Source organism: Somniosus microcephalus, chromosome 9 (genome assembly GCF_052327205.1).
Source record: "Somniosus microcephalus isolate GS21.2 chromosome 9, FLI_Smic_1.0, whole genome shotgun sequence".
In the NCBI taxonomy this organism is placed as follows: Eukaryota; Metazoa; Chordata; class Chondrichthyes; order Squaliformes; family Somniosidae; genus Somniosus; species Somniosus microcephalus.
In genome coordinates this window covers 232,367,542-232,387,488 of record NC_140995.1, presented here as the reverse complement: position 1 = coordinate 232,387,488, position 19,947 = coordinate 232,367,542, and the positions used below count along the sequence as shown (strand labels likewise).

The 19,947-nt window shown below is 52.7% G+C and overlaps 1 protein-coding gene across 1 annotated transcript in view; it reads right to left on the bottom strand.

Annotated features, from left to right (window-relative positions):
- Positions 1-19,947, bottom strand: part of LOC147113121 (polypeptide N-acetylgalactosaminyltransferase 14-like) — a 327,805-nt gene that overhangs the window by 82,953 nt on the left and 224,905 nt on the right. Inside the window, 2 exon segments of the mRNA XM_085998011.1 lie at positions 3,579-3,705; positions 6,863-6,966. Of these exon segments, the coding sequence (XP_085854137.1) occupies positions 3,579-3,705; positions 6,863-6,966 (231 nt within the window).

Here is a 19,947-nt window from a genome sequence, read left to right as displayed (position 1 = left end):
AATAATCTGCCTTCTTGTTTTTGCCACCAAAGTGGATAACCTCGCATTTATCCACATTATACTGCATCTGCCATGCATCTGCCCAATCACCCAACCTGTCCAAATCATACTGGAGTTTCTTGGCATCTTCCTCACAGCACACACGCCCACCCAGCTTTGTGTCATCTGCAAACTTGGAGATATTACATCTAGTTCCCTTGTCTAGATCATTAATATATACAGTATTGTGAATAGCTGGGGTCCCAGCACTGATCCCTGCGGTAGCCTACTAGTCACTGCCTGCCACTCGGAAAAAGACCCGTTTATTCCAACTCTTTGTTTCCTGTCTGCCAACCAGTTCTCTATCCAAGTCAGTACCTTACCCCCAATCCCATGTGCTTTAACTTTACACGCTAATCTCTTATGCAGGACCTTATTGAAAGCCTTCTGAATGTCCAAATACACCACATCCACTGGTTCTCCCTTATCTATTCTACCAGTTACATCCTCAAAAATTCCAGTAGATTAGTCAAGCACAATTTACCTTTTGTAAATCCATGTTGACTTTGTCCGATCCTGTCACTGTTTTCCAAGTGCTCTGCTATTACATCTTTTATAATGGACTCTAGCATTTTCCCCACTACCGATGTCAGGCTTACCAGTCTATAATTCCCCGTTTTCTCTCTACCACCTTTTTTGAATAGTGGGGTTACATTAGCTACCCTCCAATCCATGGGAACTGTTCCAGAGTCTATAGAATTTTGGAAGATGACCAGCAATGCATCTACTATTTCTAGGTCCACTTCCTTAAGTACCCTAGGATGTAGATTATCAGTCCCTGGGGATTTATCGGCATTCAATCCCGTCAATTTCCATAACACCATTTCCCTACAAATACTGATTTAATTCAGTTCCTCCCTCTCATTAGACCCTATGTTCCCCGACGTCTCTGGGAGGTTATTTGTGTCCTCCTTTGTGAAGACAGAACCAAAGTATGTATTTAATTGGTCTGCCATTTCTTTGTTCCCCATTATAAATTCCCCTGATTCTGACTGCAAGGGACCTACGCTTGACTTCACCAATCTTTTTCTCTTCACATATCTATAGAAGCTTTTACAGTCAGTTTTTATGTTCCATGCAAGCTTACTCTCATACTCTATTTTCCCCCTCTTAATTAATCCCTTTGTCCTCCTTTGCTGAATCCTAAATTGCTCCCAATCCTCAGGTTTGCTGCTTTTTCTGGCCAATTTATATGTCCTCTCCTTGGATCTTATGCTATCCCTAATTTCCCTTGTTAGCCACGGTTGAGTCACCTTCCTTGTTTTATTTTTATGCTAAACAAGGGATGAACAAATTCTGTAGTTCATCCATGCGATCTTAAAGGGTTGACGGTGGATAGACAATGGCAAACATTTAAAGTAACATTCCCCAATCCATCCTAGCCAACTTGTGCCTCATACCATCGTAGTTTCCTTTATTTAAATTCAGGACCCTAGTCTCTGAGTCAAATACTTCACTCTCCATCTTAATGAAGAATTCTATCATATTATGATCGCTTCGCCCCAAGGGGCCTCGCACAACAAGATTGCTAATTAATCCTTTCTCATTACATAATACACAGTCTAAGATGGCCTGATCTCTAGTTGGTTCCTCGACATATTGGTCCAGGAAACCATCCCGTATACACTCCAGGAATTCCTCCTCCACAGTGTTGTTACTAATTTGGTTAGCCCAATCTTTATGTAGATTAAAGTCACCCATGATAACTGCTGTGCCCTTATTGCACGCGTCTCTAATTTCCCGTTTAATACCATCCCCAACCTCGGCATTACTGTTTGGAGGTCTGTATACAACTCCCACTAACGTTTTCTGCCCCTTGGTATTTCTCAGCTCTACCCATACAGATTCCACATCATCAGAGCTAATATCCTTCCTTACTATTGTGTTAATCTCCTCTCTAACTAGCAATGCTACCCCACCTCCGTTTCCTTTTTGCCTGTCTTTCCTGAATATTGAATACCCCTGGATGTTGAATTCCCAGCCTTGGTCACCCTGGAGCCATGTCTCCGTAATCCCAATTATATCATATCTGTTTACATCTATTTGCGCAGCTAATTCATCCACCTTATTACAAATGCTCCTCGCATTAAGACACAAAGCCTTCAGGCTTGTTTTTTTAACACTTTTAGACCTTTTAGAATTATTATTTACTGTGGCCATGTTTGATTTAAACACTTGATTTCTCTGACTGCCACTTTTGCTTTTCTCCTTCCTTTCTTTTGCTTCTATCCTTGCTTCCCTTTCCTCTGTCTCCCTGCACAGGTTCCCAACCCTGACCCCCATCGTCCATTGCTTAGTCATCCAGTCTGACCTGCCTTCTCTAGGTTGACACTCCAGTGCAGTGCTGAGGGAGTGCTGCACTGTCAGAGGTGCCGTCTTTCAGATGAGATGTTAAACCGAGGCCCCGTCTGCTCTCAGGTGGACGTAAAAGATCCCATGGCCACTATTTTGAAGAAGAGCAGGGGAGTTCTCACCGGTGTCCTGGCCAATATTTATCTCTCAACCAACATCACATTGCTGTTAGTGGGATCTTGCTGTGTGCAAATCGGCTGCCGTGTTTCCTACATTACAACAGTGACTACACTTCAAAAAAAAGTATTTCATTGGCTGTAAAGCACTTAGGGATGTCCTGAGGTGGTGAAAGGCGTGAGAGAAATACGAGTCCTTTCTTTCTTTCTCTCTTGTCCAGAGGCTGACTGACCCACTGTGCATTTCCAGCACTTTCCTGTCTTTATTCCCCCCTTTAGTTAAAGGTGCCTGTCGGCTGACTGCTGTCACCTGCAGTTCTCTAACATGGTTTGCAATTCCAGGGGGACCTACTCAAAATGGCTGCCTCTAGCCAACTGTTTTAAAATCGATAAGAGGCCCCTGTGAGCGCACACTATACAAATCTAGGGTTACTTGCCAATTCAGTAGATGGATTTTCCCTTTAAGAAATTGGCCTATGCAATATAGCATATGTTATTAATTCAGTCGGCCCTGTCCAATCACTGCTTACCCCCCAGCGATGGATTTCCTCTGCAGCTTTCAAAACATCCCGACAAGGATTTCTGCTGTTTTTTTGAGGATAGCTTTTTTCCTCCCCTAGTTCAGTTCCCTGGTCAACCAAGTAGCAATTCTTCATGTCTATGAGCCGAGGCACTCAGTGTCGGCAGCCTATTCGACTGTGGTGGGCTTCACAGCTCAGACCATCACCCAGTCACTTCAGAGAACTTTAAAATCACTTTGTGACAATCATATTTGTTTTTACCTCCCATACCATAACCCTTAAAGGGGCCTCTCTCTCTTCCGCACACACACAAAAACACAGCTGTTCAGCAAACCACTTTGCCATAATTCACAAACGCACATGTCGCAAACAGCGGTGAAACAGACGGCCATGTCATGCCCACGTGACGTCACCGCGATTAAAACGGTGCTTGGCTGCTCTCCTCATCCAAATAATTTTTTTATATCAAAGAAGGTACTGCCCCTTTAAGAGGGACCCTGTGTTTGACCCGGAGAGGCCACCGTAGACACCTACGGGCTCGGGAACGTACTTGATGTAGGTGTTTGCGTTGCCATCTGGAAAAACGTAGGGATGTTTCTTGCGGAATACGTGGCCCACTCGGCTGCAGGGGATGATCTCCAGGCTCCCACCGCACATCCACACACGAAAGGACATTTCTGCAAGAATTGCATAGAATTACATAGAATGTACGGCACAGAAACCGGCCATGCGGCCCAACAGCTCCATGCCTGTGTTTATGCTCCACACGAGCTTCTTCCCACCCCTCTTCCCCTCTTCATCTAACTTGCCTAAGGAGATACTTGCCTTAGAGGGGCTGCAATGAAGGTTCACTTGATTGATCCCTGGGATGAGAGGACTGTCCTATGAGGAGAGATTGAGTAGATTCTCTGGAGTTTATAAGAATGAGAGGTGATCTCATTGAAACATAGGATTCTGAGCGGGCTTGACAGGGTAGATGCCGAGAGGATGTTTCCCCTGGCTGGGGAGTCTAAAACTAGGGGTCACAGTCTCAGGATAAGGGGTCGGCCATTTTGGACTGAGATGAGGAGGAATTTCTTCACTCAGGGTTGTGAATCTTTGGAATTCTCTGCCCCAGAGGGATGTGGATACTCAGTCGTTGAGTATATTCAAAGCCGAGATCGATAGATTTTTGGACACAAAGGGAATCGAGGGATATGGAGATAGTGCAAGAAAGTGGAGTTGAGGTCGATGATCAGCCATGATCTTATTGAATGGCGGAGCAGGCTCGAGGGGCCGTATGGCCTACTCCTGCTCCTAATTCTTATGTTCTTAACTCTATCAGCATATCCTTCTCTTCTTTTCCCCCTCATGTGCTTATCTAGCTTCCCCTTAAATGCATCTATGCTATTCACCTCAACCACTCCTTTTGGTAGCGAGTTCCACATTCTCACCACTCTCTGGGAAAAGAAGTATCTCCTGAATTCCCTATTGGATTTCTTATATTGCTAGCCCCTAGTTCTGGTCTCCCCTGCAAGTAGAAATATCTTCTCTACATCTACCCTATCAAACCCTTTCATAAGTTTAAAGAGCTCTGTCTGGTCAGACTTCTCTTTCCTAGAGAAAAGAGCCCCAGCCCCAGGTATTGGCCACCAATACCTCGCCCAAACACCAATCTTCATATGTCAACCTAGATGGTGAATTTCAGCAAGCTATTCTACCACATAAGGCCTCACAGTTGTGCCGCCGATCCCAGCCTGGGGCTGAATTTTCCTCCGCTATTGGGCGAGATTGTGGCTGAAATGATGGAAAATAGGGCGTTGAGGCCTACTGCCACCTCTCCTCCCCAACCTCAATTTCCTTCCCCTGTTCACCACCCCCCCTGCCCTTCCCGACACACTGAATGTAAATGCTGGTAGGGAGGTGGGTGGAGCCTAACCCAGTACATTTAACCTCCCGCCAGCCCTTGCCATCACCGCTACCAGGGACAGTCTGGTGGAAGGTGTCAGTGGGCCTGGAGTAGCAAGGCTAATGGAGGGAGAGGGCCTAGTGGTTGGCTTCTCTCCCTCCGCGTAGGCCCAAAAATCCTACCTTTTTAGGCCTCGGTGGAAATTTCCACCTTCCCTCTTTGAGGCTCTTCCACCCTTCCCCCCCTCCCCCCCCTTTAACCTGCCTCCGCCTCTTCAGGTGCTGCAGTGATGCTCTCGCTCCGCACCGCCAGAAATTCCCGGCCTTGCCGCTCGCTGGCAGAGATCCCGCTGGCAGAGATCCCGCTGGGAGCCGATCCATGATGACCACCCGAGTCAGGAAAATGGGTCAGGCTGTGACGGAAGAAGTCCCACCCACCTTACCCTGCCTCGCCCACCCCCGATGTGCACATTCTAGCACCGGCCACAGGACAGCGATCAGGAGCAGAGACCCTGGTTGACTCTCCCTTCCCCTTAAGCCCAGGCGACTGAGGTCAACTGTAGAGCTCCAACTCCCATCTCAACTGGGATCAGTTCAGCATTGAACGGGGCTCAGAGAGAGTTTTCTTGGCTTAGCCACACTTGACTCTGGTACAACAATTAGCCTCCTTCAAAATGGGTTTGATAGTGTAGTGGTCATGTTACTGGACTAGTATTCCAGAGAATGTATAGTTCAAATCCCACCATGGGCAGTCTGAGTATTTAAATAAGTTTTAAAAAAGCAGGTATTAGTAAAAGTGACAAAGAAGCTTCAGATTATCCTAAAAGCCCAACTAATTCACAAATGCTCTTTAGGGAAGGAAATCTGCTGTCCTTACCTGGCCTGGCCTATATGTGACTCCAGTCTCACACCAACGTGGTTGATTCTTCACTGCCCTCTGAAGGGGCCTAGCAAGCCACTCAATTGTATCAAAACTGTGAGCAGCATTTCAAGAAGAAGGCCCACCACCACCTTCTCAGGGCGACGAGGGATGGGCAGTAAGTGCCGGTGACGCTCACATCCCGAGAATTAATTTAAATAAAGCGGGCCTGTAGACCAATCCCACGCAGATCAGGCTTCTGTTAGGCTTCTAATGACCCTTAAGCTTATAGGGGGAGAAATTCAGTTGGTTGCGCCTTAAGTGGGTCGCAAGCTAACTGGCGCCCGGGCGCGGCACCGCCCATGCCTCCCGCTAAATTCCGCGGGACATTAGTGGTGGCGCTAACTGTTAGCGCTGCGCCGCTGCCGATGATGTCATCGGTGTGCGCAGCGCCCCGCTGATGCCCCGGCCGCGATATTCGGCAGCGCCCCCTGATTTACCGCCGGACGCTATGTCCGACGGGATATGGGGGGCCTACCTGCGGCCAGGGAGGCGGCGCAAATTAAAGGCGAGGTGCGGGGCGGCCACTTTTGTTGTTGGCCGCCTGCCAGCACCTGCCTGCGAACCCCCCCCGCCCCCCCCCCCCGGCAGAGTGCCAGCTGTGCTCCAAGAGCCCGGCACTTCTCTTCGGTGCCGGGCTCTTTAGCCTGCACTCCCGATCCTCGGTGGCCCAGCTGGGCCCCAGATCGCACTGCACAAGGCCCCTCCCCTTTAAGAAGGGGAGGTAGGCCTGCAATACCACAGCGCGACGTGCCGCAGCGTGTGGCGCTGCAGCACGTTGCGCCACAATATTCACTCGCAGCACCCCAAGAGGGATGCGGGGTGCCTCCAGTAGCGCCGCGCTTACCTTTGGGGCGCAACCACTCAATTTCCGGTGCGGGGGCGCGAATGTTTCCAGGGCGCTACTTTTAGCGTCCTGGTGAGGCTGGCGCCCCAAACGGGGCTATACTCAATTTCTCCCCCATACAGTATAATAAGAAATAAAATAATATGAATTCAACTTTAATATCTTCCTCCCTCAATCTTACCAAAGTTTTCTCCGCCCCAGATGTCCATCACAGTGTCGTACTTCCCCAGGTGGTTGAACCAGGCCTTGTCGATCACGAAGAGCCCTCCAGCTATTATTGGCGTCCTGTGGGCAAGGAACGTGTTGGGATGTATATACACATTTAAAACACGGTGGAAATCTCTAATAAAAACAGGGGCCTAGAAATTCAGTTGCGTTTGCGCCCACTTATTGGCTATAAAGTGGTTTGCGCCTGAAGTTTTTTATCGCCCGAAATTCAGATGGACCCTAACATCGGCGTTAGCCGGTAGCGCCGCGCCGGCACCGATGACGTCATCGGTGTGCGCAGCGCCCCGGTTGCAATGCTATTCCGGCCCGATGGCCAAATTCAGTTGCGGCCGCCTCGCCCGTGGCAGCCGCAAACAGCGTTTGTGAAACGGGGTCTTGCAGCTCCGAAAGGCCGGCGCATAAAGGTGGAGCGGCGGCCGGCCGCTTTCCCGGCGGCCGCCTGCCCGCACCTCCCTCCCCGGACTCCTGCACCACCCCCCCGCGGCATTGATGTCTGAGTCCCGCGAGCCCGGCACTTCTCCGTGGTGCCGGGCTCATTTGCCGGGGGAATCCACCGGCGATCTGACGGCTGCAGGCAGCTCCTCCTTAAGAGAAGGAGGAGGCCTGCAGTACCCCAGCCTGCCGCACCTCATCGGGTGCTGCAGCGGGAGCTGGACGCCTGAAAGTGACATTCATCGCCCCTAGCGAGGCGGCCAAACCCTGCAATAGCGCCCGCCGCCGTCTTGGCCCGTCGCAACTGAATTTTAGGCGGGCGCTACGGGAATCCTGGCGAGCGCAAAATTTCGGGCGCAAAAGACCTGGCGGGGCCATACCGAATTTCTAGGCCAGGAACTCGAGAAAGACACCGCAGCTATTCATCAGTGTCTGAAAAAGAACAGAGGGGGCTAACTGTCCCAGTTCAGGCCCTCTAGCCCGGACCTCAACCTGGGGCGGGAATCGCAGGTACAGGGGCCGATCGGCCCCTCACTGATTCCGCCCAAAGCCGGCGGAAATGACATAGAGTTTGGCGGGAAGGAGCGGGAAATCGCATGGCTCCAGGCCACCGCTGGGGACCCAGGGAAATAGTGCCCGGAAAGGTAAGTGAGGAGTGGGGGAGGGTCTGGGATAGGGCTGACCACCTTCCAGGTCACTGCTGCGAGAAAAATCATGGGGGCTTTAAATCAATTGTGAATTTTTTTCAATTTCTTTGAACACGTTTGTTTATTAGTTAAAAATAATATTGGAGATGGGAAAAAATGTCTGTTTGACTGGGCAAGGCAGTTGGAGGTCATGTGACGAAACCTCCAGAAACACGTCCAACCAGAGTTGGAGACCCTAGTCTGGGCCGATCGCAGCCGCAGGTGGAGAGGACGCTCAGGCCAAGGAGGCCCAAGGTCTCCCTGTTCTTCCCTGCTCCTCCTGGTCCCACAAGCAACCATAGCAAAACTGTTAAAACTTAATACTTTCATGGGCCTCTTCTGGCCCGATCCAGGACTCCAGAACTGGATGCGAATTCACGCTATTGCACATTAAAATTACGTCAGGGTCTGTTGGGATGAGGTGAGGGGAGCTGTTGGGAGGAAGTGAGGGGAGTTGTTGGGATGAGGGGAGTTGTTGGGTTGACGTGAGCAGAGTTGGGAGGAGGTGCAGGGAGTTGGGAGGAGGTGAGGGGAGTTGGGATGAGGTGAGGGGAGTTGGGATGAGGCGAGGGGAGTTGTTGGGATGAGGTGAGGGGAGTTGTTGGGATGAGGTATGGGGAGTTGGGAGGAGGTGAGGGGAGTTGTTGGGATGAGGTGAGGGGAGTTGTTGGTATGAGGTGAGGGGAGTTGTTGGGATGAGGTGAGGGGAGTTGGGATGAGGTGAGGGGAGTTGTTGGGATGAGATGAGGGGAGGTTTTGGGATGAGGTGAGGGGAGGTTTTGGGATGAGGTGAGGGGAGGTTTTGGGATGAGGTGAGGGGAGTTGTTGGGATGAGATGAGGGGAGGTTTTGGGATGAGATGAGGGGAGGTTTTGGGATGAGGTGAGGGGAGGTTTTGGGATGAGGTGAGGGGAGGTTTTGGGATGAGATGAGGGGAGGTTTTGGGATGAGATGAGGGGAGGTTTTGGGATGAGATGAGGGGAGGTTTTGGGATGAGGTGAGGGGAGTTGTTGGGATAAGGTGAGGGGAGTTGGGATAAGGTGAGGGGAGTTGGGATGAGGTGAGGGGAGTTGTTGGGATGAGGTGAGGGGAGTTGTTGGTATGAGGTGAGGGGAGTTGTTGGGATGAGGTGAGGGGAGTTGGGATGAGGTGAGGGGAGTTGTTGGGATGAGATGAGGGGAGGTTTTGGGATGAGGTGAGGGGAGGTTTTGGGATGAGGTGAGGGGAGGTTTTGGGATGAGGTGAGGGGAGTTGTTGGGATGAGATGAGGGGAGGTTTTGGGATGAGATGAGGGGAGGTTTTGGGATGAGATGAGGGGAGGTTTTGGGATGAGGTGAGGGGAGTTGTTGGGATAAGGTGAGGGGAGTTGGGATAAGGTGAGGGGAGTTGGGATGAGGTGAGGGGAGGTTTTGGGATGAGGTGAGGGGAGGTTTTGGGATGAGGTGAGGGGAGTTGTTGGGATGAGGTGAGGGGAGTTGTTGGGATGAGGTGAGGGGAGTTGGGATGAGGTGAGGGGAGGTTTTGGGATGAGGTGAGGGGAGTTGTTGGGATGAGGTGAGGGGAGTTGTTGGGATGAGGTGAGGGGAGTTGTTGGGATGAGATGAGGGGAGGTTTTGGGATGAGGTGAGGCGAGGTTTTGGGATGAGATGAGGGGAGGTTTTGGGATGAGGTGAGGGGAGTTGTTGGGATGAGGTGAGGGGAGTTGGGATGAGGTGAGGAGAGTTGGGATGAGGTGAGGGGAGGTTTTGGGATGAGGTGAGGGGAGTTGGGATGAGGTGAGGGGAGGTTTTGGGATGAGGTGAGGGGAGGTTTTGGGATGAGATGAGTCAGAAGTTGGAGCTCTGTTGTAAACTTGCCGTGTGCTAGAAACAAAGCCATCCCAGGACAATGTTGTGTGTTCCTGGTGGTATCACTCAGGCAGGAGAACGTCCCATGAAACTGTCAATCAGAGGGGATTCAGCCCCAGGCGTTGATGGGGTGAGACCAAACACAGCAGATGTAGAGAAAAGCTGAGTGTTGCTGCTGGAGTGGGGATTACAGCACTGCTGAGAAGAGGCAGCGAGCTGAGGCTCATATTGGACCAAGTGTGGATGGTGCAGTGACACAATTATCACTTATCACAGAAGAGCAAAGATTTGCGGTTAAAATCAGCGGCAATGTTCACAGTTTATGAATAAAAGAATTATGCAGATGAAATGGCGACTGGACAAGTTCATAAACTGATAGTCAGATCCCATCTCGAGCATTGCTTTCACAGTGACTGCCTATTGTCCCTGGTCACTGGCTCCACTGCCCTGCTGATACCCATTGCCCCTGGTCACTGGCTCCACTGCCCTCCTGGTGCCCATTGCCCCTGGTCACTGGCTCCACTGCCCTCCTGATACCCATTGCCCTGGTTACTGGCTCCACTGCCCTGCTGATACCCATTGCCCCTGGTCACTGGCTCCAATGCCCTCTTGATACCCATTGCCTGGGTCACTGGCTCCACTGCCCTCCTGATACCCATTGCCCTGGTTACTGGCTCCACTGCCCTGCTGATACCCATTGCCCCTGGTCACTGGCTCCACTGCCCTCCTGATACCCATTGCCTGGGTCACTGGCTCCACTGCCCTCCTGATACCCATTGCCCTGGTTACTGGCACCACTATCCTGCTGATACCCATTGCCCTGGGTCACTGGCTCCACTGCCCTGCTCATACCCATTGCCTGGGTCACTGGCTCCACTGCCCTCCCGATACCCATTGCCCGGGTCACTGGCTCCACTCTCTCCTGATACTCATTGCCCGGGTCACTGGGTGCACTCCATCCTGATACCCATTGCCCTGGGTCACTGGCTCCACTCCCTCCTGATACCCATTGCCCTGGGTCACTGGCTCCACTGCCCTCCTGATACCCATTACCCCGGGTCACTGGCTCCACTCCATCCTGATACCCATTGCCCTGGGTCACTGGCTCCACTGCCCTCCTGATACCCATTACCCAGGTCACTGGCTCCACTGCCCTGCTGATACCCATTGCCCTGGTCACTTGCTCCACTGCCGTCCTGATACCCATTGCCCTGGTCACTGGCTCCACTGCCCTCCTGGTACCCATTGCCCTGGGTCACTGGCTCCACTGCCCTCCTGGTACCCATTGCCCTGGGTCACTGGCTCCACTCCCTCCTGACACCCATTGCCCCTGGTCACAGGCTCCACTGCGCTGCTGATACCCATTGCCCTGGTCACTGGCTCCACTGCACTGCTGATACCCATTGCCCTGGTTACTGGCTCCACTGCACTCCTGATACCCATTGCCCCTGGTCACTGGCTCCACTGCCCCGCTGATACCCATTGCCCTGGTCACTGGCTCCACTCCCTCCTGATACCCATTGCCCTGGGTCACTGGCTCCACTGCCCTCCTGATACCCATTGCCTGGGTCACTGGCTCCACTGCCCTCCTGATACCCATTGCCCTGGTTACTGGCTCCACTATCCTGCTGATACCCATTGCCTGGGTCACTGGCTCCACTGCCCTCCTGATACCCATTGCCCTGGTTACTGGCTCCACTATCCTGCTGATACCCATTGCCCTGGGTCACTGGCTCCACTGCCCTGCTCATACCCATTGCCTGGGTCACTGGCTCCACTGCCCTCCCGATACCCATTGCCCGGGTCACTGGCTCCACTGCCCTCCTGATACCCATTGCCCTGGGTCACTGGCTCCACTCTCTCCTGATACTCATTGCCCGGGTCACTGGCTCCACTCCATCCTGATACCCATTTCCCCGGGTCACTGGCTCCACTCCATCCTGATACCCATTGCCCTAGGTCACAGGCTCCACTGCGCTGCTGATACCCATTGCCCAGGTCACTGGCGCCACTGCCCTGCTGATACCCATTGCCCTGGTTACTGGCTCCACTGCACTCCTGATACCCATTGCCCCTGGTCACTTGCTCCACTGCCCCGCTGATACCCATTGCCCTGGTCACTGGCTCCACTCCCTCCTGATACCCATTGCCCTGGTCACTGGCTCCACTCCCTCCTAACACCCATTGCCCCTGGTCACAGGCTCCACTCCCTCCTGATACCCATTGCCATGGGTCACTGGCTCCACTGCACTCCTGATACCCATTACCCCGGGTCACTGGCTCCACTCCATCCTGATACCCATTGCCCTGGGTCACTGGCTCCACTGCCCTCCTGATACCCATTACCCAGGTCACTGGCTCCGCTGCCCTGCTGATACCCATTGCCCTGGTCACTTGCTCCACTGCCGTCCTGATACCCATTGCCCTGGTCACTGGCTCCACTGCCGTCCTGGTATCCATTGCCCTGGGTCACTGGCTCCACTCCCTCCTGACACCCATTGCCCTGGTCACTGGCTCCACTGCCCTGCTGATACCCATTGCCCTGGTTACTGGCTCCACTGCACTCCTGATAGAGAGGGCTTTAAACTAATTAGTGCGGGGGAGGTTTCTAGAGAGCAAATAACAGAAATGACAACGGAGAAGGACATAGACTTAGGTAGCAGTGGGGAAATTAAAAAACAGAACGTGTCAGGAAGGGACAGAAGTTATGGAGTAAAAGGTAAAGGGGAAAAAACAGGAACTAAGTGTCACAAAACATATTTGAAAGTTCTTTATCTGAATGCACGTAGCATTCGTAACAAAATGAATGAGTTAACGGCACAAATAACTACATATGGGTATGATCTTGTGGCCATTACAGAAACATGGCTGCAGGGTGACCATGACTGGGAATTAAACATACCAGGTTATTTAACAATCAGGAAGGACAGGCAGGAAGGGAGGGGATGTGGGGTGGCTATGTTAATAAAGGAAGGAATCACTATAATACAGAGAAATGATATTGGGTCAAAGGAGCAGGATAGTGAAACAGTTTGGGTAGAGATAAGGAATAATAAGGGGAAAAAAACACTAGTGGGCGTAGTCTATAGGCCTCCGGACAGTTGCAACTCTGTTGGACGGAGTATTAATCAGGAAATAGTTGAGGCTTGTAATAAGGGAACAGCTATAATTATGGGGGATTTTAACTCTCATATTAATTGGACAAATCAAATTGGGCAGAGCAGCCTTGAGGATGAGTTCATTGAGTGTATTAGGGATGGGTTTCTTGAGCAGTATGTAACTGAACCGACCAGGGGGCAAGCAACCTTAGATTTGGTCCTGTGTAATGAGACAGGATTAATTAAAAATGTCCTAGTAAAGGATCCCCTTGGAATGAGTGACCATAACATGGTTGAATTCCATATTCAAGTAGAGGGTGAGAAGGTTGGATCTCAAACAAGCGTGCTGAGCTTGAATAAAGGAGACTATGAAGGTATGAGAGCGGAATTGATTAGAGTGGACTGGGAAAATAGATTAAAGGGTAAGACGGTACATGATCAGTGGTGTACATTTAAGGAGTTATTTTACAACTTCCAAAAAATATATATTCCACTGAGGAAAAAAGGGTGTAAAAGAAAAGATAGCCATCCGTGGCTAAGTAAAGTAATTAAGGATAGTATCCAACTAAAAACAAGGGCATATAAGGTAGCCACATCTAGTGGGAGGATAGAAGATTGGGAAGTCTTTAAAAGACAGCAAAAAATAACTAAAAGATTGATTAAGAAAGGGAAGATAGATTATGAAAGTAAATTAGCAAAAAGTATAAAAACGGATAGCAAAAGTTTCTATAGTTATATAAAAAGAAAAAGGGTGGCTAAAGTAAATGTTGGTCCCTTAGAGGATGAGACTGGGAAATTAATGGTGGGAAACATGGAGATGGCAAAAACGCTGAACAAATATTTTGTATCAGTCTTTACAGTAGAGGACACTAAGAATATCCCAACACTGGACAAACGGGGCTCGAGCGGGAGAGGAGCTAAATACGATTAAAATCACTAAGGAAGTGGTACTTGGTAAAATAATGGGACTTAAGCTGGATAAATCCCCTGGACCCGATGGCTTACATCCTAGGGTCTTGAGGGAAGTGGCGGTAGGGATTGTGGATGCATTGGTAATAATTTTCCAAAACTCCCTGGACTCAGCAAAGGTCCCCGGCAGATTGGAAAACTGCTAATGTAACACCCTTATTTAAAAAGGGTAGTAGGCAGAAGGCTGGAAACTATAGACCTGTTAGCCTAACATCTGTGGTTGGTAAAATGTTAGAGTCCATTATTAAGGAGACAGTAACGGGACATTTGGATAAACATAATTCAATAGGACAAACTCAGCATGGTTTCATGAAGGGGAAGTCATGTTTGACAAATTTGCTTGAGTTCTTTGAGGAAGTAACATACAGGGTGGATAAAGGAGAACCAGTGGACGTAGTGTATTTAGACTTCCAAAAGGCATTTGACAAGGTGCCACACAAAAGATTATTGCTCAAGATAAAAAATCACGGGATTGGGGGTAATATTCTGGCGTGGGTGGAGAATTGGCTCTCTAACAGAAAGCAGAGAGTTGGGATAAATGGTTCATTCTCAGAGTGGCAATCAGTAACTAGTGGTGTTCCGCAGGGGTCAGTGCTGGGTCCCCAACTCTTTACAATCTATATTAACGATTTGGAGGAGGGGACCGAGTGTAACATATCAAAGTTTGCAGATGATACAAAGATGGGAGGGAAAGTAGTGAGTGAGTAGGACATAAAAAACCTGCAAAGTGACATAGACAGGCTAAGTAAGTGGGCAGAGATTTGGCAGATGGAATACAATACTGGAAAGTGTGAGGTTATGCACTTTGGCAGGAAAAATCATAGAGTGTGGCGACACGCCACCACTGGACATAATCCGCTCACGGCGGCACGGACAGTTTAAGCAGATGCCCCCAGCCGGGGGCCCTTTCCTCCAGCAACTTGTTTCCCGCAGGGACAGGCTGCCGGGAGCACTTCCTGTCTGGGGAGTATTTAAGTGGATGCGCGGGCTTTTCCAGTTCCTCTTTGCCATGAGGTTGAATAAAGCAGTTGTGTTTTACTAACTCTGGTCTCGACTCCCACGTTTGCCGCGGTATCTCAACACTGGTGACCCCGACGCTCAGGACGAATCCTAAGCTAGCATGGCGGATACAAACGCAGTCACGGTTAAACTACCGGACTTTTGGGAGAACCTGGCCGAAGCCTGGTTTGTTCAAGCTGAGTCCAGATTCCGGCTGAAACACATTACAGTCGACGCCACAAAGTACGACTACCTCGTCTCCTCTCTCACCTACGCCACAGTCCCCAATGTTTGGGCAGCGCTGCAGGATCCACCAGTGGAAGGCAAGTACGAACATCTGAAGGCTGCGCTCCTTAATAATTTTCAAACGTCCTCTTACCAGCGCAACTGCCAACTCCTTGACCTCCCCGGCCTTGGTGATGCTTCACCGTTGGATCTGCTTTCCCACATGCTGTCCCTCTCGGACGACAAAAACACCGGCGCCCTCTTTCGCACGCTTTTCATTCGGCAGCTCCCCACCAGCATCCGCCCGCTCATTATGGAGTCTGGCTCCACAGACCTGAATGACATAGCTGAAAAGGCCGACCGCCTGCTCTCTGCGCAGTCCGCTCACGACGTCGCGCCCGACCTCACAGCAACGACTACGCGGTCTTCCCGGCCCACTAGGCCCGACCGCCCTACCACTCCAGGTCACTGCTACTACCACACCCGTTTTGGCACTAGGGCCCAACGCTGCACGCCACCGTGCACTTTCAACCCCCCCCCGCACCGGCCCCCGCGATGGCCGCGGGGCAAAAGGGGCCTCTACTGTACGTCACCGACGACAGAACCAACCGCCGATTTCTGTGCGACACAGGGGCCCAGCACAGCATCACCCCCGCCTCCGCCCTCGAAATCCAACGCGGCGCACGGGGTATCACGCTGGCCACAGCCAATGGCTCTGACATCCGCACATATGGCACCCGCATGGTCACGCTCGACCTCGCAGGCCGCCGCTACCGCTGGGAGTTCCTCACAGCCAGGGTCCTCTGCCCACTCATCGGCGCCGACTTCCTACGCGTCCACGGCCTCCTTGTCGACATTCCGAGGCACCGCCTCGTCGACATCAACACTATGGCCCCCATCCCCGGCGCATTCACCCCGGCCCGTTCGGCCGGCCTGACGACCTACTGCCTCGCCAGAGCCACGGACGACTACTCGGCACTTCTAGCCGAGTTTCCCGCCCTCACTAACCCAACCTTTTCGGCCAAAGCCGCCAAACACGGTGTGGAGCACTATATCCCCACCACCGGCCCCCCAGCTTCTGCCCACGCCCGCAGACTCAACCCAGCCAAGCTGGAAATCGCGCAGGCCGAGTTCACCACCAAGGAACAAGTCGGCATCATCCGCCGCTCCAGCAGCCCTTGGGCCTCACCCCTCCACATCGCCCCCAAGCCCGGCGGAGGCTGGCGCCCTTGCGGGGACTACCGCCGCCTCAACGACGCCACCACCCCCGACCGATACCCGGTGCCACACATCCAGGACTTCTCGGCCCGACTGGCCGGACGAACCGTCTTTTCCAAGGGCGACCTGGTGCGCGGTTACCACCAAGTCCCCGTACACCCCGCGGACATCCCCAAAACGGCCGTCATCACCCCATTCGGCCTGTTCGAGTTCCTGAGGATGCCCTTCGGCCTCAAGAATGCAGCCCAGGCTTTCCAGCGCCTTATGGACTCAGTCCTCCGGGACCTGAACTTCCTATTCGTCTATCTAGACGACATTCTCGTGGCCAGCTCCTCCAAACAGGAACACCTCGAACACCTTCGCATCCTGTTCGGGCACCTAGCCCAACACGGGCTCATCCTCAGCCCGGCGAAGTGCCAATTCAGCCTAACCGAGATCGATTTTCTCGGTCACCACATCACCCCTGCTGGGGCCGTCCCCCTGCCCAACAAGGTGCAGGCCGTCCAGCAATTCCCCCGCCCCAAAACCATCAAGGGCCTCCAGGAGTTCCTCGGGATGGTGAACTTCTACAACAGGTTCATCCCCCGCGCTGCAGCCCTCATGAAGCCCCTATACGACTCCCTCCGAGGTAAATCCGGCAAGATGGACGTAGCCTGGACCACTGACACGTCAGCCGCCTTCGACGTCACCAAAAACGCGCTCGCCGATGCCACCCTGCTCGCGCACCCGAGGGCCGATGCCCGGGTCGCGCTCACTACCGACGCCTCCGACCACGCGGTCGGAGCTGTGTTCGAGCAGTGGGTCAATGGCGCGTGGCAGCCACTTGCCTTCTACAGCCGCCAACTGCGCCCCCCGGAGGTCAAATGCTCTACTTTCGACTGCGAGCTTCTCGCGCTCCACCTGTCGGTCCGCCATTTCAGGTTCCTCCTGGAAGGCCGCCCCTTCACCGCGTACGTGGACCACAAGCCGCTCACATACGCGATGGCCAAGCTCACCGAACCCTGGTCCGCTCGGCAGCAGCGCCAGCTCGCGGCCGTGTCCGAGTTTACTACGGACATCCAGCACGTCTCCGGTAGAGACAACGTTGTCGCTGACTGCCTTTCCCGTCCCGCCATCTGCGCGAACCACCTCGCGGTCGACTACGCGCAACTAGCAGTGGCCCAGCTCATGGACCCAGACCTCCTCTCAGCGGCTACCAGCCTGCCAGGGCTACACCTAGCCAAGGTTGCGCATGGGCCCGAAGCCACGGCAGTCACTTGCGACGTCTCACCCGGCCAACCCAGGCCGGTCGTCCCTGCAACCTGGCACCGCCGCATCTTCAACGCGCTACATGCGCTCTCCCATCCGGGTGCCCGCGCATCCGTCAAACTCCTCTCCCAGCATTTCGTCTGGCGCGGCCTCAGCAAAGATGGTCGGACTTGGGCCACCTCCTGCCTCGCCTGCCAACGGGCTAAGGTACAGCTACACACAAAAGCACCCCTGGGAGACTTCGAGGTACCCAGCCGCCGCTTCGACCACGTACACGTCGACATCGTCGGTCCTCTGCCGCCATCGCAAGGCCAAACTTATCTCCTCACGATGGTCGACCGCTACACACGCTGGCCTGAGGCAGTGCCGCTGCCCTCCACCACTACAGCCGACATCGCCAGGGCGTTCGTTAGCACCTGGGTCGCAAGGTTCGGCGTACCAGCCGACATAACCTCCGACAGAGGCGCCCAGTTCACCTCCGAACTCTGGACGGCCACAGCACGCAACCTCGGGGTGACGCTCCACCGAACCACGGCGTACCACCCGCAGGCCAATGGGCTGTGTGAACGCTTCCACAGGTCACTCAAGGCCTCACTCCGCGCCGGCCTGCAGGACAGTACCTGGACTGACCGCCTACCGTGGGTGCTACTAGGCCTACGCACCGCGGTCAAGGAAGACCTCCAGTCCTCGGCAGCGGAGTTAGTCTACGGACAACCGCTGCGCGTCCCAGGCGAATTCCTTCCGGAGGCTACCATCCTTGGTCGGCTGAACAGCAGCGGCTCAACTCTTTCTCTTCCGCTCAGCAGTCCGCCCCACTTCCGGTCAACCGACACGGCGAACTCGCACCTCACGTCCCGCCAAATTTACAGCAGGCGCGCTTCGTCTTCGTGCAACACGACGCGCACCGCGGGCCCCTGCGACCCCCGTACGACGGACCGTACGAGGTACTACAAACCAGGGACAAGGTCTTCAAGCTGCGACTCGGCGACAGGGTCGACACAGTCTCCATCGACTGGCTCAAACCAGCACACACAGAACCAGGGGAACAGGTCCCCGTGGCCCGGCCTCCAACTAGAGGCCGTCCCGCCAGCAAGCCAGCACAGCCGGCGGCGAACCGCCCGGCCCCACCAACTAGACCGGCAACCTCTCAGAGCCGCTCCGGCAGAACCATCAGACCACCGTGGATTCTGGGGGGAGCTCTGTGGCGACACGCCACCACTGGACATAATCCGCTCACGGCGGCACGGACAGTTTAAGCAGATGCCCCCAGCCGGGGGCCCTTTCCTCCAGCAACTTGTTTCCCGCAGGGACAGGCTGCCGGGAGCACTTCCTGTCTGGGGAGTATTTAAGTGGATGCGCGGGCTTTTCCAGTTCCTCTTTGTCATGAGGTTGAATAAAGCAGTTGTGTTTTACTAACTCTGGTCTCGACTCCCACGTTTGCCGCGGTATCTCAACAAGAGCAAGTTATTATCTTAATGGCAAGAAACTGGAAAGTACTGTAGTACAAAGGGATCGGGGGGCCCTGGTGCATGAAACTCAAAAAGTTAGTATGCAGGTGCAGCAAGTGATCAAGAAGGCCAATGGAATGTTGGCTATTATTGCTAGGGGGATAGAATATAAAAACAGGGAGGTATTGCTGCAGTTATACAAGGTATTGGTGAGACCGCACCTGGAATACTGCATACAGTTTTGGTGTGCATACTTAAGAAAAGACATACTTGCTCTCGAGTTAGTACAAAGAAGGTTCACTCGGTTAATCCTGGGGATGAGGGGGTGGTCATATGAGGAGAGGTTGAGTAGATTGGGACTCTACTCATTGGAGTTCAGAAGAATGAGAGGCGATCTTATTGAAACATATAAGATTGTGAAGGGGCTTGATCGGGTGGATGCGGTGAGGATGTTCCCAATGATGGGTGAAACTAGAACTAGGGGGCATAATCTTAAAATAAGGGGCTGCTCTTTCAAAACTGAGATGAGGAGAAACTTCTTCACTCAGAGGGTGGTAGGTTTGTGGAATTTGCTGCCCCAGAAAGCTGTGGAAGCTACATCATTAAATAAATTTAAAACAGAAATAGATAGTTTCCTAGAAGTAAAGGGAATTAAGGGTTACGGGGAGCGGGCAGGAAATTGGACATGAGTCTAGGTTCGGAATGGTCATGGCCCTGTGGGTAGTGGAGCGGGCCCAGGGGCCGTGTAGCCTGGTTCTGCTCCTACTTCTTGTGTTCTAATTCTGTGTTAGATTTCAGGAGATGGTTTTATTCCTGTTCCTGGCTGGGGTGGAGATCGCCTTTACAGAAGGTAAGTACTGTAGAAAAAA